Below are 26,159 nucleotides of genomic sequence, written 5' to 3'. Positions count from 1 at the left end.
ACGCTACAGCACGTGCTCCGCAGCGAGAGAAGCCACAGCAATGAGAACCATGCGCGCCACAAGGAGGACCCAGAGCATCCACAAATAAATAAAGAAGTTATAAAAATAAATTGAAAGTGTTAAAATACGTAATCAGTGTGGTCTTTACCTGTATATTGCTATTTCACAACCAAGCAGACACACACACACACACACTTTTTAGGTGCGTGTGTTTGAGTGTGTATATCATCACATCCACCAGGGGGCGCGGCAGGCTTAGATTAGGGCTTGATTGCTTTTTCGTTTAGGTAGGGGACTGGTTTCTCATGTGATTTGGTCTCAGAACGCCTTTATAGTCTTAAAAATTATTGAGGAAAGAGGAATCATTTTTATAATATCACTCTATTTGTTTATTTTAGCCACACTGGGCAGCATGCCGGATTTTAGTTCCCTGATCATGGATCGAACGGGTGCCCCCTGCACTGGGAGCGTGGGAATCTTAACCACTGGATTGCCTGGGAAATCTCCAGGATCCTGGGGAAAAAAATCCGTGATATAATGTCTCTGTGGTGTAAATCCTCCAAACCATGACCCATTTCATGCTACCAAAGATTTAACAACTGGCACGTAGGATCAGAAATTAAACAATTCACTCTCCAGAGCCAGTAAGAGCTGGCACCAGCACACCACAACACAGCTCTTCCCATTGACCTTGTGTGAATCTAAACTGATCATTCTTAAACATTCTTATTTATTTATTTGGCTGTACTGGGTCTCAGTTGTGGCAAATGGGATCTAGTTCCCCAACCAGGGGTTGAAACTGGGCCCCCTGTACTGCACTGGGAGTGCAGAGTCTCAGCCACTGGATGACCAGGGAAGCCCCTAAACTGATAATTTTTTAAAGATTTATTTATTCATTAGAAAGTAGCAGTGATAAATACATTGCATGTTAATATCAGAGCAATGACATAATCAAATATCACATAGCCTCTGGAAAACTTTACCTTATGGTGGGAAGTAGCATAAAGCCAGGGGACTTCCCTGATGATCCAGTGGCTAAGACTCCACACTCCCAATCCAGGGGACCTGGGTTTGAACTCTGGTCAGGCAACTAGACTCCCACATGCTGCTAAGACCTTGCACAGCCAAATAAATTTTTAAAAGAGTAACACCAATAACATCTTAGTATTCTGATCCTACAGAGCTCATGAAAGGAGCTCAGAGACTCCCAGGGGTCTGCAGACCATACTTTGGGAATCGCTGGCTTAGTGATATAATAATTTCAATTGGCTGTAATAATAGATATAAAATCTATTCAATCCAGTACCCCCCTTTAAAAATAATAGATTTAAAAAAATATTCCTTTTATTACCAGGAAATGAAATTCATGCACAGACTAACTCATCTGTACCTATAATCTCTAGTTAAAACTTATGGTAGGACTTCCCTGGTGGTGCACTGATAAGAATCTGCCTGCCAATGCCAGGGACCTGGGTTCAATCCCTGGTCCAGGAAGATCCCACGAGTCGTGGAGCAATTAAGCTCATGCACCACAACTACAGAGCACATGCTCTAGAGCCTGAGAGCTGAAACAACTGAGCCCACGTGCTGCAACTACTGAAACCCATCCACCTAAAACCTGTGCTCCACAACCAGAGAAAGCCAGACACAAAGACCCCAGCGCAACCCAAAATAAAATTAATTTTAAAATTATGGCAAGATATTATCTATAGTTTAGAAAAGAATCAAAAGAAAAATAAGCTCGACAGTCCTTTACTAAACATGTGTGTTTAAGAATGAAAGAGGTGTTTGATTTTTAGAAGGGTGGTTTGTGTACATGACATGTATGAGGTCAGCCCAGTTGGGTTCAGGGTGACTCCTGGAAGCAAACAGATCAATATTCCCACAGTGAAATGTGGGCTGTTTACACCACAGTAGGATAAATATAGATCACCAAAGTAGCCCGTGTGGGGTCGGCCTTTGCCATCAAGTGCACTCGATGACACTCTCTCCTTTTCAGAGCTCTTCGGATCTCAGAATTGTGGATGACTGATGGTGAGTCTGTAATTTATGATAAATAGGAAGTGCTCCGTTAGGTCAACGTTCTCAGACATTACAGGGCTGGATGTCCCTGCTTTTGATCACTAATAAGTTTAGATTTAAAGTGAATAAGACAAAATCCAGTCAAATGTCTATCTTTCTTGATAGATGACATTTTGATATAAGGGCTAAATGAAAACATTCATATATCTATTAAGAGAGAAGAAAAAACAGAGTGAATGGCTAATTTGTCTGGCACTCAGATACCCTAAAGACAGGGAATGTCAGTGCTATGATTCTCTAATATGATGACCATATTCAGTTCAGTTCAGTTCAGTCGCTCAGTCGTGTCCGACTCTTTGCGACCCCATGGACTGCAACATGCCAGGCTTCCCTGTCCATCACCAACTCCCGGAGTTTACTCAGACTCATGTCCATTGAGTCGGTGATGCCACTCAACCATCTCATCCTCTGTCGTTCCCTTATCCTCCCACCTTCAATCTTTCCCAGCATCAGGGTCTTTTCCAATGAGTCAGTTCTTCACATCAGGTGGCCAAAGTACTGGAGTTTCAACTTCAGCATCAGTCCTTCCAATGAATATTCAGGACTGATTTCCTTTAGGATGGACTGGTTGGATCTCCTTGCAGTCCAAGGGGCTCTCAAGAGTCTTCTCTAGCACCACAGTTCAAAAGCATCAGTTCTTTGGTGCTCAGCTTTCTTAATAGTCCAACTCTCACATCCATACATGACCACTGGAAAAATCATAGCCTTGACTAGATGGATCTTTGTTGGCAAAGTAATGTCTCTGCTTTTTAATGCGCTGTCTAGGTTGGTCATAACTTTTCTCCCAAGGAGCAAGCGTCTTTTAATTTCATGGCTGCAGTCACCACCTGCAGTGATTTTGGAGCCCAAAAAAATAAAGGTCCAGCTCTCACATATGTACATGACTACTGTACGAACCATACCTTTGACTATACAAGCCATTGTCAGCAAAGTGATGTCTCTGCTTTTTAATATACTGTCTAGGTTTGTCACAGCTTTCCTTTCAAAGAGCAGGCGTCTTTTAATTTCACGACTGCAGTCACCATCCACAGTGATTTTGGAGCCCAAGAAAAGAAAATTTGTCACTGTTTCCACTTTCCCCCTTCTATTTGCCATGAAGGGATGGGACCAGATGCCATGATCTTAGTTTTCAGAATGTTGGATTTTAAGCCAGCTTTTTCACTCTCCTCTTTCACCCTCATCAAGAGGCTCTTCAGTTCCTCTTTGCTTTCTGCCATTAGAGTGGCATCATCTACGTATCTGAGGTTGTTGATATATTAACATAATGCAAAATTTTTGCTGGCTATAGGTAAAAATGGGAGCCTCTGTAGCCTAAGATGGTTGTTAAGAGATTCTTCTTGCACCCCATTCAAGCAGGAACCCAGGAAACCCCTCCGGTCCAGGCTGCACAGTGTATCGCAACAATCTGGATTCCCGGGCCACCAAATGTCAGAAGGCTTACAGATTTACACACATCTCCTAGGACGGCTCCAACTGCTGAGACTTGCTCGCTGAACCGCGAAGGAGGGATGTACCAGGGAGCAGGGGGACTTCGAGAACTGGGGAGGGGGTCCTGGCCTCCAGAGTCTAATGAGAGGTTTCACTGCAAGGGGTGCTAAAGCGCTGAGCACTCTCGCAGGGGGACTTGGGCCACTGTATCTATCACCCCCGCGGCGGGGTGGTTTCCTGCGTTTACACCAACACACACATCAGAGTCTTTGCAGAGAACCATGTGATGCAAGAGATTTTTAGATGCATGTGCTTATAGTCGTGCATGTGAGTTTCGTGCGTCTTATGGATGACAGGTGCCGTTGTTACAGAACGCAGATACCCACACGCGTCATTTATCTGTGTATGCATCAACACACATCCATGTGCCAACAGCAACAAGCAGGCTAACATCACGGTATGCCTAAGGCAAAGACAGGCTTCCCTGGTGGCTCAGCTGTAAAGAATGTGCCTGCCAACGCAAGATACTCGGTTTCCATCCCAGGGTTGGGGAGATCCCCTGGAGAAGGAATTGGCAACCCACTCCAACATTCTTGCCTGGGAAATCCCATGGACAGAGGAGCCTGGTGGGCTGCAGTTCACGGGGTCGAAAAAGAGTCATAGGACACAACTTAGTGAATAAACAACAAGGCCAAGACATAGATCTCAATCATGGTATGTGCTAGCACGTGCATTTGTCAGAATCCATGTGTTGCTACTGACTTGTGTGTTAATGGCAGCCTGTTACGTGACACCTATGTGTGTGACATCAAAATGCACATGGACATGTATGCGTGTGGACATGTGGGTAGTGACCATGCCTATCTGAGCTATGCCTGTTCACCCTCTAGAACAGAGCCCCTTGGCTGGCAGGGGAGTGAAGATTTGAAAACAATAGTTTGATCTACTGCAGGTTTTGTTTTTTTTTTAAACTAAAGTCATTTTACAGAAATGACTCAGTCACAGAGAAGTTAAGTAACAAGCCCAGGCTCACACAGCTGGCAAGTGACGGAGTCAAAATTTGAACCCAAGCAGGCTGGCTCTAGAACCATGGATCGTAACCACTGATCAGCAGGAAAATAATGGAGCCCACCTAATGGAACTGTCCTGATGTTCCAGTAAGAGCAGGAATTGCATTTGGCATAGAGCCTGTGCATAACACTTAGGACTTGTCCTATTTAATCCACCGTCTGGCTTGGCTCGAGTTTGGAGGGATTTTCTGCTCCTGTCAGTATTCCAGGAATGCCAGCTGACCTTTATAAGCCCGTATTATTAGGAGTCAGAGTCAGGGAAGGGGAGAGCTGAAATAAAATCAAATCACAAGATGGGATTTCCCTGGTGGTCCGGCAGTTAAGACTCCGAGCCTCTAATGCAGGGGGCCCGAGTTTGAGCCCTGGTCAGGGAACTAGATCACACCTGCCACAACTAAGACCAGGTACAGCCAAATAAATAAATATGTTCAAAAATTAAAAAAAGAATTAGATCACAAGAGGTGGCGGCTGTAGAGCTGCTGCTAAGTCGAGCTATTCCCCCCAGTCTTCGACAGCAGGGAGAGTGAGTCATACAGAAGTGAACATCAGCAAGTAAAATGTCCAAGCAGATGTACAGAAAACAGTACCCAGGAATGCTGACTTGTCAGACTGGGTATGCTCATGGTTCTGGGGTTTTGTTGCTAAACCCTATTTCCCTGTTGATAAAATAAGCATTTTTTCTCCAATATCCCAAAGTCTAAGACTCCACCTCCATTGCACTGCTTGTAAGCAGAACTCCAAGGTAATGTTCTGTAAAAAAGTGTGGCAGTTATTTCCCCAAAATAGCTGCAGTAATGTTTCCAGTTCCACATGTTCTTCCCTGTGGAAGCTTGATCTTTCCCACCAAGATGTGGAGTGTCTTTCCCTCCACTGGGCAGGATTTTGTGATTTCCTTGACGAAAGCAATGAGAAGGAAGTGAGGCTGCATGACTCCCAAGGTCATAAAGGAGACACAGCTTCTGCTTATGTCCTCACCCACTCTTCCTCTGCACTAGAACTTGGCAGCCATGATGGGAGGAAGCCCAAGCAGCCACATGGAAGGGCCACATGTAGATGCTCCAGCCACAGTCCCCAGGTGAGGTTCTAGGTGACAGGCAGCATCAACCACCAGGCAGGTGAGTGAGGAGGCATCAGATCATTCCAGCTTCCCCTGCCAGGGGCCTGGGTTTGATCCCTGTTTGGTGAACTAGGTAGGATTCTGTAAGCCATGTAACTCAGCCAAAAAAAAAAAAAAGAAAGTTCATTCCTTTTTTAAAAGTTAATCAATTTATTTGACTACATCATGCCTTAGTTGCGGCCCACGGGATCTTTGATCTTAGTTGTGGCATGTGGGATCTTTCTATTGCAGCATGTGAACTCTTATTTGGAGCATGTGGGACTTGGTTCCCTGACCAGGGATTGAACTCGGGACCCCTGCTTTGGGGGCACAGAGTCTTAGCCACGGGACCACCAGGGAAGTCCCCCAAACATATCCTTTTAGCAAAAATTAGAAACTATGTCAACAAACACATTTCCTGAATTGCTTTTGCTGCCAGGAACAACCAAGTGAAGTTTAATGTTAACCTAGATCGTAGATGCCTGGCACATCTGTGTATATAAGTTTTAGTCCCGTTTTAATTTTTGTTTAACATATGATAGTTTTCCTTGGACACCATAAATCCTCAGATTGGCTACCTGCTGTGAGTTAGCTAACCCCTGCTTCCTTGAATAGGACACTGCTTCTCCTACAGCCTTTTCTAAATTTGGTCTCTCATTCACCTGTCTCTGTACTGAGCTGAGGTACAGGACATATTCTCTCAATTTATCAAGATTCTTTTGAGGGTAAGCGGCTGACATCAACTCAACTAATCTAAACACAGAGTAAATAAATAAAACAATATTTAACAACAGCAGCAACCACCAAAAACCCGATAATGGTTCCATGATTAAAATGGTGTTCAGGTATGGCCGAATCCAGGCACCTAAGTGCTAGTGTCAAGACTATCTTTCACAGACTTTCATTTCTGCTTTCCTCTGCATTGACGTTCATCTCATAAAGCCTTTCTCGGCAACAGAGCCCCATAAGCTCCAGGCTCACATCCCACCAGCTTGGCAACTCCAGCAGAAAGAACATCTTTCATGATAGTTGCAGCAAATGTCTCAGGGCTGGTTGTCACTAGGCTAGGTTAGGTCACACACCTTCCCTGAACTAATCACTGTGATCTGAGAAACAGAATAAACTGGCTAGGTCTAGTCCCTGGTGGCTAAGTGGTAAAGAATCCAACTGCCAGTGCAGGAGACCTGGGTTTGATCCCTGGGTCGAGATGATCCCTTGGAGGAGGAAACGGCAACCCTCTTCACTATTCTTGCCCGGGAAATCCCACGGACAGAGGAGTCTGGTGGGCTACAGTCCATGGGGTTGCAAGAGTCTGACATGACTTAGTTACTAAACCAACCCATCACCAGTCCCTGGAGCTGGTGATGAGAGGGTTATGGCCAGTCCTGCTCAAATTAAATAGATCAAGGGACTTCCCTGGTGGTCCAATGGCTGAACCTCTGCACTCCCACTGCATGGTTTGGTCTCTGGTCAGGGCACTATATCCTACATGCTGCAACTAACAGTTCGAATGTTGCAACTAAAGATCTCATGTGCTGCAACTAAGACCCGGTGCAGCCAAATAAATAAATAAGTAAAAGTATTAAAAAAAAACAGATTAAGAAGAGAGAATTAGTTCGCTAAAAGAAAACTGAGTGGGATACTAGGGTGGGCAAAACCCACAGACTTCTGCTATAGTGTCCTTTTCTCTGCCCAAAGCTGCATCCAAAATACTGACCTGCGGTGGATTAACACTCACCTTAGCCAACTGTAACACTCCTTGGTGACCTGGCCTCTCTACCTTCTTACTTCACCGGTAGAAAGCTACCACTTCTCCGCTCTTCTGAAAAGTGGGTGTGATTGAGTTTTACATATTTACCTGACATAAACTTAATCACTCACCAGTGAGAACCTGAAAAGGGAGTTCGAGGGGCAAGGAGGCAGGGTTGGGGAACTGAGGGGTCCCAGACCAGAGGAGCGGGGACCAGGGGGCGTGAGCGCGAGATGGAGGGATGAGAGGGTGGAAGAAAGGGGCAGGGGACTGAGAGGGAACGGTGGGGTACAGAAGGGGAGGGACTGTACAACTGGGTTGGGTGGGGTCGGGAGTTGGGGGCGAAGAGGAAAAGCGGGGGACTCGGTGGATAGGGAAGACGAGACCGAGTAGGCGGAGCTGGGCGACTCCGGAGGCAGGGCTGGGCCACTGGAGGGGGTGGGATTGGAAGTCGGAGGGGCCCATCTGGGGGTAGAAAGTGGAGGGGTGAGCCGGGGGTGGGGGCTGGGGTGTAAGGGACAGAGTGAACTAGGTGGGTTCAGTCGGTACTTGACGGGATGGACTGGGCCAGAAGGCGAGGCCCGCCGACTGCACGGTGCGGGGGACACTGCCTAGAAGTCCGAGGCAAGGGGTGTGGCGGGGTGTGTGTGTGTGTATTCCTCGGTACCCGCCCCCTGCACACACACCCGCCTGGCGTTCTAGGGCTCGGTCTCTGGTCCCGCCTCTTTCCTGGAAGTGACAGACCGGTCAACCAATCAGAGCAGCGGGCAGGGCGCGGGGCAGCCAACCGCGCGGCGGGAGGAGGGGCTGAGGAGGGGGCTCGCTGGGCAGGGGAGGGGGCTAGGGGCCTCGAAGGGCTCCGGAGCAGCGACTGGCGAGTCATGGCGCTGGGACTACAGCGCGCAAGGTACTGGGCTTCGCGGGCAGGAGTGATGAGAATAGGGGGCTCTTCTTCCAGCGACCCCAGAGCTGGGTGGGGAAGAAGCGGGTGCAAGCCTAGGGCGCCCTCGGACGCGCGGTTGCAGGCGCATCCCCGCCGCACCCTCCACCCTAGGGGATCGCAGGGGTGGGGGCATTTCCCTAAGTCCAGGCTACCACGCCCCTCTAGCCAGGAGCGACTTTGGGGTCTTGGTCCCCGATTTCCTGCTGCTCCGGGTTCGCTTCCCCTTCTGATTAGGGGTGAAACTCGGGGTCCCCACGGAATTGGGGTGGTTGCCCTTGAGCAGTTCCCGGGCTTCTGTGGGAGGGGTTTTCCTTCTTCAGAGTAACTTTTCTGGTCTCCAAGCCCCCAGAATTGAGGTTGTTCTTTGACACAAGACCCCTGGGGTCCTAGGAGATACGGGACGGCCTCGAATTGAGCCTTCCCAGATATAGGGAGTCCCTTAGAATTGGGAGTCATCTATTGATTCAAGAGAGAACCCCTGTAACTGGGCCCTCCCTGACACTGTTTCCCAAACCTTAGGTTGCCTAGAAATAGGCAGAGGCGGTCACCTTTCAGAAGCCACCTGGGGGACCCTTCCCAAGGGCTTTTTTGTATTCTTGTGAAAGGTAGGGTCATCCCTTTAATAATAGGAAAACAGCCTGACCCACTTCCCAAAGTCTAGCCTCTTATCTGACTCCTCCAATCCCACCCAGTCCCTGTGACAGTGGGAAGCAGCACCCAAGCCTTATTTGGGAAGACCCCAGAGAGGGTGCTGTGCCTGCTTCAGTGTGAGCTGTGGTGGGCGCGCCCCCTGCCGTAGCGGCCAGCTAGGTCATCCTGGGCAGGGAGTGGGTTTCTGTATTCCCTTCCCAACAGGTGCAGATCTGCTGGGCAGCACAGGGAACTGGTGTTCTGGGTCCACAGCCAGGGGGTCCTGTCTGGCCATGTTTTCATGGGACCCTGGAAAGTATCTCAAGCCCTTGATTTCTCCCATCCAATCTGAGGCATCTAGGAAACCTCACCCCCTCCCTCCTCCCTGGCTTCACAGGTCTGATTGGATCCGTCTACACCCCCATGTTTTCATATCCCTCCCCCCCTCACCTAGACTCCCCCCCAATTCTATTCCAGTCTCTGGCTCTGGGCCTGCCAGGGAAACTCTATCCCACCCTTTCTGGGCCAGCCCTGGCCCAGCCCCTCCCAACACCCCCTCCTGGCTGGGTGGGGGCCCCACTTGGCTGAGCTGGAGGCCCTCCCCCCCTCCCCATCTAAGGACAGCCCTTTTCTTTGGTGTCATCTGAGCCTACGTACCACCCACTCATAACTTGCACCCGGATCCTGGCCACGCTCCATCCCCTCCTGCACCCCTAGGATGGCATTTGGGCCAAAGAGGGTCTGGGTGATGGTGAGTGGGCCCCCATACTCCCTTACTGCTTCTCCCTCTTCCAGCTCTGGCTAACTGCCATCCCACCCCAGGCAAGGGTGATTCTTGGGAAGCCCCTGATGGGCACTTGGTCCTGGGTGTCCCCCAGGTTGAGGGTTCCCAGAAAACATAGGACCTGGGGTACAGGCACCCCGCTGGGTTACCAGGTCCTTGGGAATGCGCAGAATCAAGAGTAGAGAGACTCCCCCAACCCCCTTCCCCAAGTCCCTTCTCCAACCCAAACCCTGCCTCTGGCCTTTTCAGGCCACCCTGGAGTAATGCCAAGAGGATCCTTGCATGGATTCAGCCTAAGGCCCCCCACATCCTCTGTACTTTTTTGCAAGACCCCCAAAACCCAGTCAATTGTGAGGAGAGAGAGGTCCAGGAGCAGCCCCGAATGTGGGGCTGGTGTCCCCACTTTCTCTGTGCCTTTGCTCTCAGGGGCAAGTTCTTCAGGGCAGGCAAGAAGTGGGCTTCTCCCTCTCCTGGTGGTGGTGGGGGGGGCACCAGGCCCTAGTCCCCATCCCAGGCCTTACCCTGGGGCCTCCCGGTCTGGCTCCACCCACTGTTCTCTGCTGGAACACAGAGGAAGGGTGGCAGGGCTCCAGCTGCACGTCTCAACCTGGGCAGGGTGCCAAGGGGCTGGACCAGGGCTGGGCATGGGGCCAGCTGGGGAGACTGGCCAGCTGGGGAAATCCGGAGGCAGCAGGGGTGGGAGCAGGGGAAAGGACGGGGGGCCACTGGGTGGTGGAGGGGCAGGACAGGGGTCCCTTGGGTGGCATGCCCACCAAGGCATGGCACTTAAAAGCCCAGGCCCCAAAGTCAGAGTTCAAATTGCAGCTCACCAGCTTCCCAGCTGTGTGGCTTTGTGCCAGCAGTCTGCTCTGGTGCACCGTCTCCTGCACCAGATCTAGATGAGGAGTGGTGAGGGGACAGCTCTTTGAGGCAGAATACTCCATAGGTGGGCAATAAACTGTGTTCAAGTCAGACAGGATTCTGGGCAAAAGCAAATGAGTGGTTGGATTAACAGAAATGTCTGCATAGCTGGACATTGGTGGAGGGCCCTGGGATTACCAGCTTGGTGACTTGGGCTGGTAATGCAATTGCTTGGAGACTCAGTTTCCGACTCTGTAAAAGGGAGATCACTTTTCCAGGTGCTTAGGGTTGTTGAAGGGAGTTAATGGGGTCTCTAAGCTCATGAGTTTTCAATACACCAGAGCTATCATTATTATTAGTATCACTATGATTTAGTCTTTTTCCCAAGGTATTGTATGAAAGTCACATGTGTGAGTGCACACACACACCACACCACAGGGTTACCACCGAAGCCCGAGGGTTTCTCCAGAGCCTACGAGTCTCCTAAGCCTTCCATCCCTGATGTGGACAAAGAGGGAATAATAAAAGTTGCCTGCAATGAGGGAGACCTAGGTTCCATCCCTGGGTTGGGAAGACCCCCTGGGGAAGGGGATAGGCTACCACTCCAGTATTCTTGGGCTTCCCTGGTGGCTCAGACAGTAAAGAATCTGCCTGCAATGCAGGAGACCTGGGTTCGATCCCCGGGTGCAGAAGATCCCCTGGAGAAGGGAATGGCAACCCATGCTCCAGTATTCTTGCCTGGAGAATTCCGTGGACAGAAAAGCCTGGCGGGCTGCAGTCCATGGGGTTGCAAAGAGTCCAACCTTTATATGAAGTGAAGTGAAGTGAAGTCACTCAGTCGTGTCCGACTCTTTGTGACCCCATGGACTGCAGCCACCCAGGCTCCTCCATCCATGAGATTTTCCAGGCAAGAGTACTGGAGTGGGTTGCCATTTCCTTCTCCAGGGGATCTGCCTGACTCAGGGATTGAACCCGGGTCTTCCGCATTGCAGGCAGATGCTTTACCTTTTAAGCCACCAGGGAAGCCAACCTTTATATAGCATTGACCAATTGCCAGCCTCGATTCTAAGCCCTAGACATACAGTAACTCCTTTAGTCTTCACAATAGCCCCATGAGTTTGTGCTGTTCTTGGGCACAGGGAGGCCATGCAACTTGTCCAAAGTCACACAGCTAATAAGTCATGGAGTCGAGACTGGAACGCTGAACCAGAGGAATTAACCCTGAGACTTCCTTGGTGGTTTTCAGTGGTTAAGCCTTCGCCTTCCAATGCAGCTGGTAGGGGTTCCATCCCTGGTCAGGGAGCTACGACCCCACATACCTCGGGGCCAAAGAAAAACCTCAAAACAAGAAAACAGAAGCAACAGTGTAATAAATTCAATAAAGGCTTTAATAATATTATTAAAATAAATATATGTAAATAAATACAGGGAAGAGACCAGGCAGCCTGTGGAGCAAGTGAGAGACCCACCCACACTTGCTGTCAGAATATCCGAAGAATAGGCTGGGAGCTGGAGGCAGGGTCCTGCCGCAGCCACCAGCTAGCTCCTTCTATGAAGGGAGAAGGAGTTGGCCACAGAGAGGATTATAGAGCCCAGCTGCCCAGGAGGTGGGGAGGCCAACCCCACCCCTACCCTGGTCCCTGTTCCCATTCCCTGTTCCCTCTGTCTGGGCCCCCAGCTCAGTGAGGCCCGCCCACCCCCACCCTCTGGGCAGGAAGACAAACAAGGCTGGAACAGAACGGGACAGGAGGACGGAATGTCCTCTGGGCAGAGGAGGACTGGAGGCCCCTGCCCCCCACCAGCCAAGAGGGAGGGGATGAGGGCAATTGCTGGCTCCCTCCACCCCTCCACCCCTCCACCCCTCCACCCCTCCACCCAGCCTGTCCCCTTCTATGCCTCCCTCCCACTAGCATGAGGAGATTTTTTTCCCATCTGTAGAGAGACAGGAGATACCACGCTCCTCCATCCACTGTGCCTGGGGGTGGCACTGCAGGGCTCCTGTTTGGGGGTGCAGTTGATGCCCCAGAAATGGCCCCTGGCTTTTAGAAAGGTCAGCTTCCCTTCTCGGGTTTTGCTTCCATGGAGGTTGTGGAAGGGGCCGGGTGGCAGGTGAGGGTGGTTCATAAGAAAGGAATTAGAAGAATGAAGGCTTTGAAATCTCACTGCCCGAGTTCAGATCCCAACTCTTCCAGTTAATGGCTTAATGACTCTGGGGGCGAAGGACTTACCTTTTCAGAGTCTCAGTTTCCCCTTTGTGAAATGGAGGTTTCAGAACCCAGGCTTTCTTTAAAAAAAAAAAAAAATTTATTTGGCTGCCTCCAGCCTAGATGCAGTGCCTGGGCTTAGTTGCCCCACAGCATGTGGGATTTTAGTTCCCCTACCAGGGATCAAACCTTTGTCTCCCGCATTGGGAGGTGGATTGTTTTTTTTTGGGGTGGGGGGTGGATTCTTAACCACTGGACCACCAGGGAAGTCCCTGCCTAGGGCTTTCTTAGGATTGAATGAGTACATGTAGGCTGAGTCCTTACTTAGTGCAATGCCAGATTCATAAATACTTAGCAAATTACAGCTGCTTATTAATGGTTTTTCATACTGTCCACAGGGTTCTCCAGGCAAGGATACTGGAGTGGGTTGCCATTTATAGCCAACTCACTGGAGAAGACCTTGATCCTGGGAAAAATTGAAGGTCAAAGGAGCAGGGGGCAGCAGAGGATGAGATGGTTAGATAGCATCACCGACTCAGTGAACATGAATTTGAGCAAACTCCGGGAGATAATGGAGGACAGAGGAGGCTGGTGTGCTACACTCCATGGAGTCGCAAAGAGTTGGACACGACTTAGCAACAGAACAACAAATTTATGGTTTTTTATCAATAGTAGTATCTCAATATAGATAGGATTACATATACTATACTATATGTAACATACTCTATCATTTATTTTTTTTCCCCAAAAAACTATAGAGTTTGGATTCAGAGAGACCTGGAGTTTGACTTTTAAGACAGTGGAGAAATAGGGAGAAGTACTAAAACCAGGAGATAACCCAGGGGATCCCTGGGTCGGGAAGATCCCCTGGAGAAGGAAATGGCAAACTACTCCAGTATTCTTGCCTGGATAATCCCATGGACAGAGGAGCCTGGCAGGCTACAGTCCATAGGATCGCAAAGAGTTGGACATGACTGAAGCGACTCAGCACGTACATGCAACAGAGGCAACTGAAGAATTCAGGCAGACCAGTGTTCACACCTGAGCTTTACTCCCTGTGGGCAAGCGCTGCACCTCTCTGTGCCTGGGTTCCACCTGTTCAATGGGGATAATGTTATTACCTTCCTTCTAGGGATGTCTGAGCTACATGGGTTGATTTAAGTTACACACATGGCACAGGGTCTGACACAATAGTAAAAGCTGGATAAGTGGCAGATATTTCTGAAAACAATCAAACAAACAAAAAAAAAACATGATAACTTTCTACTTCCAACCCCACCACAGAATTCAAGCATTTGAAATGGATTAAAGGGCAGGGGTGAGTGGTTAGCCATTGGCTGAACAGAACCCCCCAGGACCCTAGGGATGGTTTGCTGTATCTCCCTGGCAGGGCCCCGGGAGGTGGGTCGTTGGACTTTGAGATCTGTACTCCAAGATTCTGAGAACTCAGCTCAGCTGAGGAGGGAAAAGGGCAAGAGACCGGGTTCGGGGAGGTTGTAGGGCAGAGGGCCTGGAGGGGGCTGCAGGCATCTTCTTGCACCCTCCCTTCCCTGGTTCCTGGCCAGCTCTGCCAGCCTCCTCCCAGCAGGAGGCCTCCCTGTTACCCAGTCGCCCCAAGCCCGGGGAATAATCAGCAGATAAGTCAGGGAGGGGACAGGGCGGCCCTGGGCACGCCTTGGAGAGGAGTGAGGCACTGGAGGGCAGCATGGGCTGGCGCACGGACAATAAAACCCGAGGCTAGGAGCGACTCCATAGCATAACCCACCCAGAGAGCTCCAGGAACTCGTTCGGGCCACACAGCGAGGCCTGCACAGTCGCGGCTCTGACTTCTCTGAGACCAATGTGGCAGCACCTCACGTGCTTGCCGCATCCAACTCTTTCCCTTCCCGGAGCGCCTCCAGTGAACGCAGGCCATGCCCGCAGGTCGAGCACGGAGCTGCGCAAGGAGAAGTCCCGGGATGCGGCCCGCAGCCGGCGCAGCCAGGAGACCGAGGTGCTGTACCAGCTGGCGCACACGCTGCCCTTCGCACGCGGGGTCAGCGCCCACCTAGACAAGGCCTCTATCATGCGCCTCACCATCAGCTACCTGCGCATGCATCGCCTCTGCACCGCAGGTGAGCCCCGCCCCCGGGAATTCCCACCTGGGCAAGGCCCCGCCCTCGGAAAGGTACATCCCGAAGAGACCCGTCCTTCGGGAAGCCGCGTCTCTACAAGGCCCCGCCCTCCGGGAAGCCGCGTCCCTACAAGGCCCCGCCCCCAGATGGCTTCCCTGCGGAGCCCCGCCCCTCTGGAATCCAAGTCCCTGGAGAGGCCCCGCCCCTTCGAGTTCTGGCCAATCGGAATCCAGTGGTAGGAATCCCCTTCCTCTCAGAAGTCTGTCATTTGTTAGGCCCCGCCCGTTGGAATGCTCCCTTGCATAGCTCCGCCTCCTTAGAATCAGAACGCTAGGGAATAGACTGCTCAGACCCTAAAGAGTCCGCCTGCAATGCAAGAGACCCGGGTTCCACTCCTGCGTTGGAAGATTCCCCTGGAGAAGGGAATGGCTACCCACTCCAGTATTCTTGCCTGGAGAGTTCCATGGACAGAGGAGCCTGGCGGGTTACAATCCATGCGGTCACAAAGAGTCAGACAGGACTGAGCGGCTATCACTTTCACTTCACTGTTTCCACTAAACTCCCTAAGGCACCTGGACCCTTAGGATTTGGTCCCCTGGGAGATCTTCTCAGCTAGGCTCACTAGTTATATTGTTTGTCCCCTTGAATTCCCACCCTGTTAAACTAAAATTCAGCAGGAGACTTTCTTTCTCACACACACACCCCTTGGAATCCCAGGACCCTGGAAAGATTTTATTATGGGGAAAGTGGAGTCATCCTCTGGAGACTCTACCCCTTAGACTTTCCTGTCTTGTATTCTGTCCTCCTTAGAATTCTGTCGCTTGGGAGTCCCTGCTTCTTTAGAATTCTGCCCATCTGGAAGGTCCTGCCCCAAGAATTCTGAACCCTTGGCAAGCTTGGCCCCCTTGGAATTCTGACTGCCCTTATACCTTGGCCCCTTAGAATTTTGACCCCTGGGAATTTCATCCCGTTAGGATTCTGCCCTCCTCAGGGTTCTATTAGGGTTTTCGCAGATGGCTCAGTGGTAAAGAATCTGCCTGCAATGCCAGAGACTCAGGTTCAATCCCTGGGTTTGGAATATCCCCTGGAGAAAGAAATGGCAACCCACTCCAGTATTCTTGCCTGGGAAATCCCATGGACAGAGGAGTCCGGCAGGCTAAAGTCCCAAAAGAGTCATAGGACACTACTTATTGACTAAACAACAAGAGTTCTATTCCCTTGGGAGACCCCTGCCTTCCTAGAATTCTGTACTCCTGGGAGGCCTTGTTCTCTTAGAATTCCAGTCCTTCTTGGTCCTTCCCTCTTCCTTGGGACTCCAAGTCACTGGGATGTGCCCCACTCACCTGGGGGTACCTACCTGTAAGTTCCTCTGAGTGAAGGAAAGCAGAGGGAGGCTAGCCAGGGCGGGCTCATGGCTGACTGGACACACCCCATCCATCCTGGCCCGGACACCAGGGGAGTGGAACCAGGTGGGAGCAGGGGGCGAACCACTGGATGCCTGCTACCTGAAGGCCCTGGAGGGCTTTGTTATGGTGCTCACCGCCGAGGGAGACATGGCTTACCTGTCAGAGAATGTCAGCAAACACCTGGGCCTCAGTCAGGTAAGAGGAACTCCTACTTCGTGCAGGTGATGCTGGGATACAGACGGCACCAGAACCACCTTAGCCCTGCTTTTACAAGGCCCACAGTGCAAAGGGGAGGCAAATATGTCACCAGACAGGAAAATTTGGAATGGGTAGGGCTGGGGTGGGGCAGCTTAAGGGGCTGTACAAGCCCGGGGTGGAGGCTGGTACCTGACCCAGACTGGGAGGGAATCAAGGGCTTCCTGGAAAAGACATCTGAGCTAAAACCTGAAGGACTTACCTAGTCAAAGGGTATGGCAAATGGTTGGGACCACCAAAGACTAGGAATGTACATGGCCGAGGAAATAGAATATGCCAAGACATAGATGTGAGTTAAAGCAGAGCCTTTGGGGAGATTTCTCCTAGTTAGGTGCAGAGTGCAGTGGGAGAAAGTGAAAGAAAGGCTAGAGGTCAAAATTTAGGACTGAAATAGAAGGTGTGTCTCCAGGGCACTGGGGAGTCATGGAAGGATTTTAAGCAGATGAAAGATTGTGTCAGAAAGGTGCAATCAGATTTTCATTTTAGAAAGATCCCTCTAGCTACTGCACAGAGATAGAATTGGAGAGAGTGAATCTAGAGGCTGGAAACTCTGTAAAACGGTGGATGCAGGGTCCCAAATGGGAGAAAAGGAGTTGGATGAGGGACCTAGGGATGGGGAGACAAGAGACAGGGAGTAGAACTAATTTCAGCTCATCTTACACCTAGTCCCATGAGAGGGCTACTGCTTTTTTTTCTTATATCACATAGATGAGCTCCACAGTTGGCATCCATTCCTTTCCCCTGCCTTGTTATCCCACTCTTTAAAAAAGAAAATTTATTTATCTGCATCAGGTCTTAATTGCATCATGAGGAATCTTTTGTTGTGGCACATGGACTCTCTAGTCATGGCCTTCCTGGCTCAGCAGGTACAGTTCTCAGTCTTAGTTACTCCTCGGCATGTGGGATCTTAGTTCCCCAACCAGGGATCGAACCCACATCCCCTGTCTTGCAAGGCAGATTCTTAACCACTGGATCACAAGGAAAGTCCCCATCCCACTCTTGATGCCAACTTCTCTGTTAGTTTGAGCTCTTGAGCTCAGAGAGGTGAATGTTCCAAGGTCCCAGAGCTAGGAAATGGCAGAGCCAGGACTCCAAGATCTCATCACTCCCCCATTCAGCTTTAGCTCTGACCACTGCCTCTGAGATAGTATTCCATCATTTCATCATAAGGGGTTCCCTAGTAGCTCAGCTGGTAAAGAACCCACCTGCAATGCAGGAGACCTGGGTTTGATCCCTGGGTCGGGAAGATCCCCTGGAGGAGGGCATGGCAACCCACACCAGGATTCTTGCCTGGAGAATCCCCATGGACAGAGGAGCCTGGTGGGCTCCAGTCCATAGGGTTGCAAAGAGTTGGACACAACTGAGCAACCAAGCACAACACAGCACAACTTGCTTTAGTTTTCTTTGTATCGGTTAGTATATTTTTTTATATGGCTCAGATGCTGAAGAATCTACCTGTAATGAGGGAGACTCAGGTTTGATCCCTGGGTTTGGAATATCCCCGGAAGAAGGAAATGACAACCCACTCCTGTATTCTTGCCTGGACAATCCCGTGGACAGAGGAGCCTGGCAGGCTACAGTCCATGGGGTCGCAGAGTCAGACATGACTAAAGCGACTGAGCATGCGCCTCACTACCCAGTAAGCTCTGAGAGTCCGGGGTTTTGTCTTTGTAGTTACTTCTGTGCCCACACCATCTAGAAGAAGGCCTGGCAAATGATATGCTGAAGAAAGGAATGAATGAATGAATAAGGAGACTGGGAAAATAATCCGGGTTCATGAATTGGGGCAGGGTGATGAGGATGGGAAGGGGGAGATGGGTCAGAGGCCCTTGTAAAAATGCTTTTCCTCCAAGGCACCCCCCTGCTTCCCTCCCTCCCAGCTGGAGCTGATCGGACACAATATCTTTGATTTTATCCATCCCTGTGACCAAGAGGAGCTTCAAGATGCCCTGACCCCCCGGCAGAGTGAGTTCCCTGGAGGTCTCTGCCCCTAAATTACAGAAACTGAGGCTCCATCCTGCCCTCAGCATATCCTCTCCCCTCTAGAATCAGTTCAGTTCAGTTCAGTCGCTCAGTCGTGTCTGACTCTTTGCAACCCCATGGACTGCAGCATTCCAAGCTTCCCTGTCCACTGAGAAAAAAAGATGGGAAGAGAAGGATGCTGTGGCCCTGCCCAGGGGGGATACAGGGACTCACCCCACTCTGGGGGGGATTGTCTTAAAGAGCATAGCATATCCCTGGGAGACCCTCTCTGATTTCAGGTCTAGATTTTGAGGATGAGGCTGGGGAGAGTTTAGTAACTGGGGTGCCAGAGGGAACTGGGCCCTGTCCCGAGCTACCCGATGATCAGCTCCCCCCTCCCCTGCCCCCTTCCTTCCCCTTCTCCCCCGACCCTGCCACCGCCCCCCACCCCGTGGCCCTCCTCAGGCCTGTCCAAAAAGAAGCTGGAGGCCCCCACCGAGCGGTGCTTCTCCTTGCGCATGAAGAGCACCCTCAGCAGCCGCGGGCGCACCCTCAATCTCAAGGCGGCCACCTGGAAGGTGCGCAGGACCTGGCCTGGAGGGCGAGGGGCCCGCCAGGGCTGGACCTGAGCCCTAAAGTTCCCACAGCGGGTTGGAGTCCGGGGGTCTCCTGGGCCCGGGATCCAGTGGGGCTTTCTCAGGCTGGGTCTTGGACATCCTCTGGGTACTTAGGAGGTTGGGGATCGGGGGGTCCTTGTATCCTTTCTTAGTCTGGATCTCTGTGGGCCTGGCGCTGGGAGTCCTCAGCGTCCTGAGCCTGGAGTCTCCACGGGGTAGGAAAATCTGGGGTCCTCAAAGCTCCCTGTGTCTTAGAATCTGGAGATTGTCAGAACCTTCTTAGGTTGGGGTCTCTATGGGGTCGGGGTCTGGGGGTCCTCAGAGCTCCCTGAGCTGGGGCTCTGGAATCCTCAGGGCTTTCTTCTTCACAGCTCTCTAGGGGAGGGGCCCACAGGAACATACCTCCCAGCCCCTTGGATAGCCCCAGGCCCAGGTGCATCACCCTCTCGCCCCCAACTACCCCCACCAGGTACTACACTGTTCTGGACACATGAGGATCTACAAGCCCCCGGCACAGACTTCCCCAGCCGGGAGTCCCAACTTGGAGCCCCCCCTGCAATGTCTGGTGCTAATCTGTGAAGCCATCCCCCACCCCGGCAACCTGGAGCCCCCGTTGGGCCGGGGGGCCTTCCTCAGCCGCCACAGCCTGGACATGAAGTTCACCTACTGTGACGAGAGGTGGGCGGGAGTCAGGGGCCCACCCACTACCTGCCAAGCCCGGCTCCTCCTCTTCCTTTCTGCCCAAGTTCACTCACCATCTGTCCTCCTACCCACAACCCCCCACCCCCGCCCCCATCTTCTCTCTCTGGTCTGTTTCTGGCACTCTGACTCCATCTGTCTCTGTCTTGATGTGTCTGCCTGTCTCTGAATTGTCTGTGGGTTTTTTGTTTTTTTTTTTAATTTTTGGCCATGCCTCTGATCATGGGGGATCTTAGTTCCTCGACCAGGGATCGAACCCTAGCCCCCTGCATTGGAAATGCGGAGTCTTAACCTCTGGACATGCCAAGGAAGTTTCCCATATGTGGGTCTTCTTATCTGGGTTCAGACTGCTTGAGTTCAAATGCTGGCTGTGCATCCTTGGCCAAAGGACCTCACCTCTCTGTACCCCACTTTCCTCATCCGCCTTGTGAAGTGAGAATGGAGCCTACTTAGAACAGGTGTCCTGAGCACTCAGTGAGTTGCCTGGTGCAGAGTAGCCTAGAAGTACCTATTTTCTTTAAATCATTATCATCATGATTATTTTTTATTTCTATTCGTTCTTCTTTTTCTTTTTGTGATGTTCTTTCTTCCTTTCTCTACCCTTCTCTTATTTCTTTCACGTTCTCTTTTGTCTTTCTTTTCATTGCTCTCCCCATTTTTACCTTCTCTGTCCTTCCCTATTCGGGCTTTCCAGGTGGCTCAGTGGGTAGAGAATCCACCTGCAATGGGTTCGATTCCTGGGTCAGGAAGATCCCCTGGAGGAGGGCATGGCAACTCACTTCAGTCTTCTTGCCTGAAAAATCCCATGAACAGAGGAGCCTGGCGAGCTACAGTCAATAGGGTTGCAAAGAGTCGGGCAGGACTGAAGCGCCTGAGCACGCTGCGTGCGTGCTCCTCACACACACACGCTCCTCCCCTATTAATTTCCTATGGCTGCTGTATCATGTTACCACATACGTAGTGGCTCAGAACAACTTATATTGTCTATCTCAGAGTTCTGGAGGTGACAAGTCTGAGATGAGTCTTATGAAATGAAAATCAAGGGCTGTGTTCTTTCCGGAGGCTCCAGGGAAGAATCCGTTTCCTTGCCACAGGAGCTTCTGGGGACCCTCGACATCCCTTGGCTCGTGGTCCCTCGCTCCACCTCAAAGCACATCACTTCCACCTCCACCTCCATCATCGCGTCTTCTGTTCTCACTCTGACCATGTGCTCCCCCCTCTTGTAAGGACTCCCGTGTTTACACTGGGCCCACCCCGGGGATCCAGGATCATCTCTCCATCTCAAGATCGTTAACTTCATCACATCTACAAAACCCCTTTTGCCATAGAAGGTAGTGTGTTCACAGGTTCAGGGAATTAGGACGGAGACATCTTCAGGAACCATTATTCAGCCTGCCACACTCCATTTCCTGTTCCTTGCTCTCCCTTTCTCTCTGTTACAAGCTTGTCTCTCTCTGTCTTGCTGGCTTCATCCCCGTGTCCCCCCTCTCCTTCCTTTCACCCACCCTCCACCTCAGCCAGTTGAACTGACCTAGGCTCCACTCCACCCACCTCAGGATCGCGGAGGTTGCCGGCTACAGCCCCGACGACCTGATTGGCTGTTCTGCCTACGAGTACATCCACGCGCTGGACTCGGATGCCGTCGGCCAGAGCATCCATAAGTGTATGTGTTCAGGTTCCATTTCCGGTGCTGCCTGGCGCCAGCCAACACCAGCTCCGCGCTCCCCAAGCCCCAGGGAACAGAACATTCTCTTCCCTGACCCTTCATACCCCACGCCCTGCCCCCACTGCCTTCTCTCCTGTTTTCCTAACCCCTCCCCATGCCCCTCCCCAGTGCTGAGCAAGGGCCAGGCAGTAACGGGGCAGTACCGCTTCCTGGCCCGGAGTGGTGGCTACCTGTGGACCCAGACCCAGGCCACAGTGGTGTCAGGGGGCCGGGGTCCCCAATCTGAGAGTATCGTCTGCGTCCACTTCCTGATCAGGTAAGCGGGAAGGAGGTGGGATGTCTGTGTGCATGGGTCTGGTCTGCATATGTATGAACAGGTATGTGTGTACATGTACAAGTGTGCATGTGTACGGTGCACACATGTGTGAGAGGAAGTATGCACATGTATGTAGAACATGTGTGACTGATCACACACAGGCATCTGCGTGTAGACACAAATATATGAGCGTGTGCTGGTAATTTAAATGAAAAAGACTATTTTCAAGTTATAATAAGACAGCTCAATCTTAGGTCCTTTTAAAAAATTAACATGTACTTTACATGAGAAGATTCACTCTTTTTTTTGTATGTGGTTCTGTGAGTTTTGACAAATACAGGGAATTGTATAACCCCAACCACAGTCAGGCTATAGAGTAGGGAATTTCTTGGCAGCCCAATGGTTAGGACTTGGCTTCTTTCTTGACTTTCACTGCTGGGGCCAGGGTTCAATCCCTGGTTAGGGAACTAAGATCCCACAAGCTTCACAGCAAGGTCAAAAAGAAAAGCTATAGAGTAGTTTCATCACCCCCCAAAATTCTTATATAGTGAACCTCAGCCCACCCCCTAGTGGTCTCTGGCCACCCGTGATCTAATCTCTGACCCTAGAATTTTGCCTTTTCTAGAATGTCATGTACATGAAATTCTACAGTATGTAGTCTTTGAGCCTGGCTTCTTTCACTTAGCCTAATAGATTTTAAATTTATGTTGTGGTGTGTATCCATCAGTTCCTTTTTGATGCTAGGTCATCTATGCTATGAATATGTATGGACCGTGGTTTATCCATTCATCAGTTGGAGGACATTTGAACTGTTGACTGTTTGGGGTGATTACGAGAAAAGTAAACATTCTCATCCATGATTTTGTGAGGTCATGTTTTCATCCCTCTTGGATCAACACCTGAGAGTGGAATGGATGGGTCATATGGTCGGTGTTGCTTAACTTCAGAAGAAATTGCCAAACTGCTCTCCAACGTGGCTGTACCATTTTGTATTCCCGTCAGCACTGTGTGAGGGTCCTAGTTCCTCCGCATCCTTGCCAGCATTTTATTTTATATCGTCTGTTTTTGTCTTCATTGTTGTTGTTCAGTCTCTGTGTCCAACTGTGCAACCATGTGGACTGCAGCAAGCCAGGCTCCCCCGTCCTTCACTATTTCCTGGCGTTTGCTCAGATTCATGTCCATTGAGCCGGTGATACTGTCTAACCATCTCACCCTCTGCCGCCCCCTTCTCCTTTTGCCTTCAATCTTTCCCAGCATCAGGTTTTTCCTGATGGCAAGCATCAGCTCTTCGCATCAGGTGGCCAAAGTATTGGAGCTTCAGCGTCAGTCCTTCCAGTGAATATTCAGGGTTGATTTCCTCTGTCTTCATCAGAACCACTCTAATGAACGTGTAGTGGTAAAGCATAGGCTCCTCCCCCCTTCCATCATGCATCTTAGAAGTTTTTCACCATGACAACGTGTGACAAGGGCAGCTAATTATCACCCAAGACAGAGAATTACAGCTTTTCTTTGAAGTCTGTCTCCCAGGACATGGCATTCATTTCTAAAGTTTCCTTGGGTCTTTTTTTTTTTTTTAATTTATTTACTTGCCTGAGCCGAGTCTTAATTGTGGCATACGAACTCTTAGTTGCAGCATGCAGGATCTAGTTCCCTGACCAGGATCAAACTGGGGCCCCCTGCATGGGAAGCATGGAGTTTTAGCCTCTGGACCACCAGGGAAGTCCCTCCCAAGGGTCTTTTTGATCAAGAAGAGATTGTATTAGAAAACAGAGGTTGGTAACAGGAATATTTATGCAAGTCTTCATACACAGGAAAACAAGCCTGGTCGTCTTTGAAATGCTCTCCCATCAACCCCTTTCAAATCAGAATCTTTGAATAACTTGTAGCCTTGAGAAGAATCAGAGCAAAGGAGAGGGGATCTGCCCTCCTATCTCTTCTGGAAGCTCCTTTTATTTATTATGAAGACTTGCCTTTGGATGGCCAGGCCCTGGAATTTCAATCTTTCGCCCTCTAAGCAAAGAGCAGGCCTGGGGAGTTCAGTTTTACTGGCAGAAAATGGATGAAGCATGAATAGGAGGTTACTCAGTAACAGTGAAGAAGGCAATGGCACCCCACTCCAGTACTCTTGCCTGGAAAATCTCATGGATGGAGAAGCCTGGTAGGCTGCAGTCCATGGGGTCGCTAGGAGTTGGACACGACTGAGAGACTTCACTTTCACACCTTGGAGAAGGAAATGGCAACCTACTCCAGTACTCTTGCCTGGAGAATCCCAGGGGCGGCGGAGCCTGGTGGGCGGGTGTCTCTGGGGTCGCACAGAGTCGGACACGACTGAAGCGACTTAGCAGCAGCAGCAGCAGCAGTAACAGTGAGGTCCCCTCTCCTTTGCTCTGATTCTTCTCAAGGCTACAGGTTATTCAAAGACTCTGATTTGAAAGGGGGTTAACTGTGAGATGAGAAACACAGAGTATAGATACTGTGCCTGTGCGGCGTGCAGCTGCGTGGCTCTCTGTGCATGCTTGAGTGCTGACACTTTGTAGACTCCATCCCTCCTCTTCCACCTGGGCCTCCTTCCATTGCCAGTAGCACCTGCTCCATAAAAATAAAACTCACTTGCATGGGGCACTTACAGCATTCTACACCGTGGGCTTTGTGCTCACAAGAAGCCCATGAGGTACAGCCGTTATTTTGATCCCCATTTTAACAGATCATTTATTTATTTACTTTTGGCTGCATCAGATCTTAGTTCATATGCAGGGTCTTCGTTTCGGTGTGTGAGTTTCTCTCTAGTTGTGGTGGATGGGCTCCAGAGGGCATGGGCTCAGTCGTTTGCTTCAAGCAGGCTCTCTAGTTGTGGCAGGGCGGGCTTAGTTGCCCTGAGGCATGGGGATCTTAGTTCCCTGACTAGCGATTGAACCCATATCCTCTACACTGGAAAGCAGATTCTTAACCACTGGACCACCAAGGAAGTTCCTCGATCCCTATTTTTGAGGAGGGAAAACTGAAGACCAGAGAGGGGAGGTCCTTTGCCCGTCGTCACACAGTTAGCTGAGTTTTGACACAAGGCAGGTCTGGAGGACCCTTCTCCTTTTGTCTTCAGTCTTTCCCAGCATCAGGGTCTTTTCCAATGAGTCAGCTCTTCACATCAGGTGTCCAAAGTATTGGAGCTTCAGCTTCAGCATCAGTCCTTCCAAGGAATATTCAGGGTTGATTTCCTTTAGGACTGACTGGTTTGATCTTGCTGTCCAAGGGACTCTCAACAGTCTTCTGCAACACCACAGTTCAAAAGCATCAGTTCTTTGGCACTCAGCCTTCTTTATGGTCCAACTGTCACATCCATACATGACTACTGGAAAAACCATAGCTTTGACTATATGGATTAAATGTAGTTAATAATAGACTATTAAATTATTGTACATTATGTTATAGGTACATGTGTACATATTCTAATGCATACAAAAATATCATTTCAACATGTAATTGATATTAAAAATTATTATTTAAAAAGTTTTAAAGATTTTTTGGCCATGCTAAGTGGGATGTGGGATCTTAGTTCCTGCATCAGGGATCAAACCTGAGCCCCCTGCAGCAAAAGCTCTGGAAGCTTGGAGTCTTAACCACTGGACTGTCAGGGAAGTCCCCTAAAAATTATTGAGACTTTTAGATTCTTTTTTCATTCTCAATTTTTCAATCTAGTGTGTATTCAGTTTTATTATTTTTAGTATTTTATTTATTTATTTGACTGCTCCCAGGTGGCATGAGAGCTCTTTGATCTTCGCTGGGGCATGTGGGATCTTCAGTTGCAGTATGTGGGATCTAGTCCCCTTACCAGGGATTGAACTCAGGCCCCCTGCATTGGGAATATGGATTCTGAGCCGCTAGACCACCAGGAAAGTCTCTGGAGTGTGTTTGACACTGACCTGCTCTGCGCGCTCAGTCACTTCAGTCATGTCCGACCCTTTGCCATCCCATGGACTGTAGCCTGCCAGGTTCCTCTGTCTGTGGGATTCTCCAGGCAAGAAGACTGGAGCAGGTTGCCATTTCCTATCCAGGGAATCTTCCCAACCCAAGGATTGCATTTGCATGCAGATTCTTTCCCGCTGAGCCACTGGGAAGCCGTTTACATGACAATACATCTCAGTTCCAACCAGCCATGTTTCAAGTGCTTTGTTCACTGGAAAGATGTATAATACATTTTGTAACTACATAGATAGGACTTCCCTGGTGACTCAGTGGTAAAGAATCCGCTTGCCAATGCAGGAGATGCAGGTTTGATCCC

The 26,159-nt window shown here is 50.3% G+C and overlaps 1 protein-coding gene across 5 annotated transcripts in view; it reads left to right on the top strand.

Annotated features, from left to right (window-relative positions):
• The first annotated feature begins 8,277 nt into the window (after positions 1-8,277).
• Positions 8,278-26,159, top strand: part of HIF3A (hypoxia inducible factor 3 subunit alpha) — a 32,031-nt gene continuing 14,149 nt past the window's right edge. For 2 of the 5 annotated variants that reach the window (XM_081515589.1, XM_081515585.1), the window contains exons 1-8: positions 8,278-8,333; positions 14,772-14,962; positions 16,418-16,563; positions 18,504-18,588; positions 19,051-19,163; positions 19,672-19,880; positions 21,458-21,564; positions 21,736-21,883. In XM_081515589.1, coding sequence (XP_081371715.1) covers positions 8,308-8,333; positions 14,772-14,962; positions 16,418-16,563; positions 18,504-18,588; positions 19,051-19,163; positions 19,672-19,880; positions 21,458-21,564; positions 21,736-21,883 — 1,025 coding nt within the window. In that variant the 5' untranslated portion in view covers positions 8,278-8,307. Of the gene's footprint in view, positions 8,334-13,246; positions 13,331-14,771; positions 14,963-16,417; positions 16,564-18,503; positions 18,589-19,050; positions 19,164-19,671; positions 19,881-21,457; positions 21,565-21,735; positions 21,884-26,159 lie in introns of all 5 variants that reach the window. The other 3 variants (XM_081515586.1, XM_081515588.1, XM_081515587.1) reach the window with 3 other exon arrangements.

Source organism: Giraffa tippelskirchi, chromosome 7 (genome assembly GCF_054371585.1).
Source record: "Giraffa tippelskirchi isolate mGirTip1 chromosome 7, T2T-mGirTip1v1.2.pri, whole genome shotgun sequence".
Lineage (NCBI taxonomy): Eukaryota > Metazoa > Chordata > Mammalia > Artiodactyla > Giraffidae > Giraffa > Giraffa tippelskirchi.
Note: the sequence above shows the minus strand (reverse complement) of the source record. Positions and strands in the feature narration are given on the sequence as shown.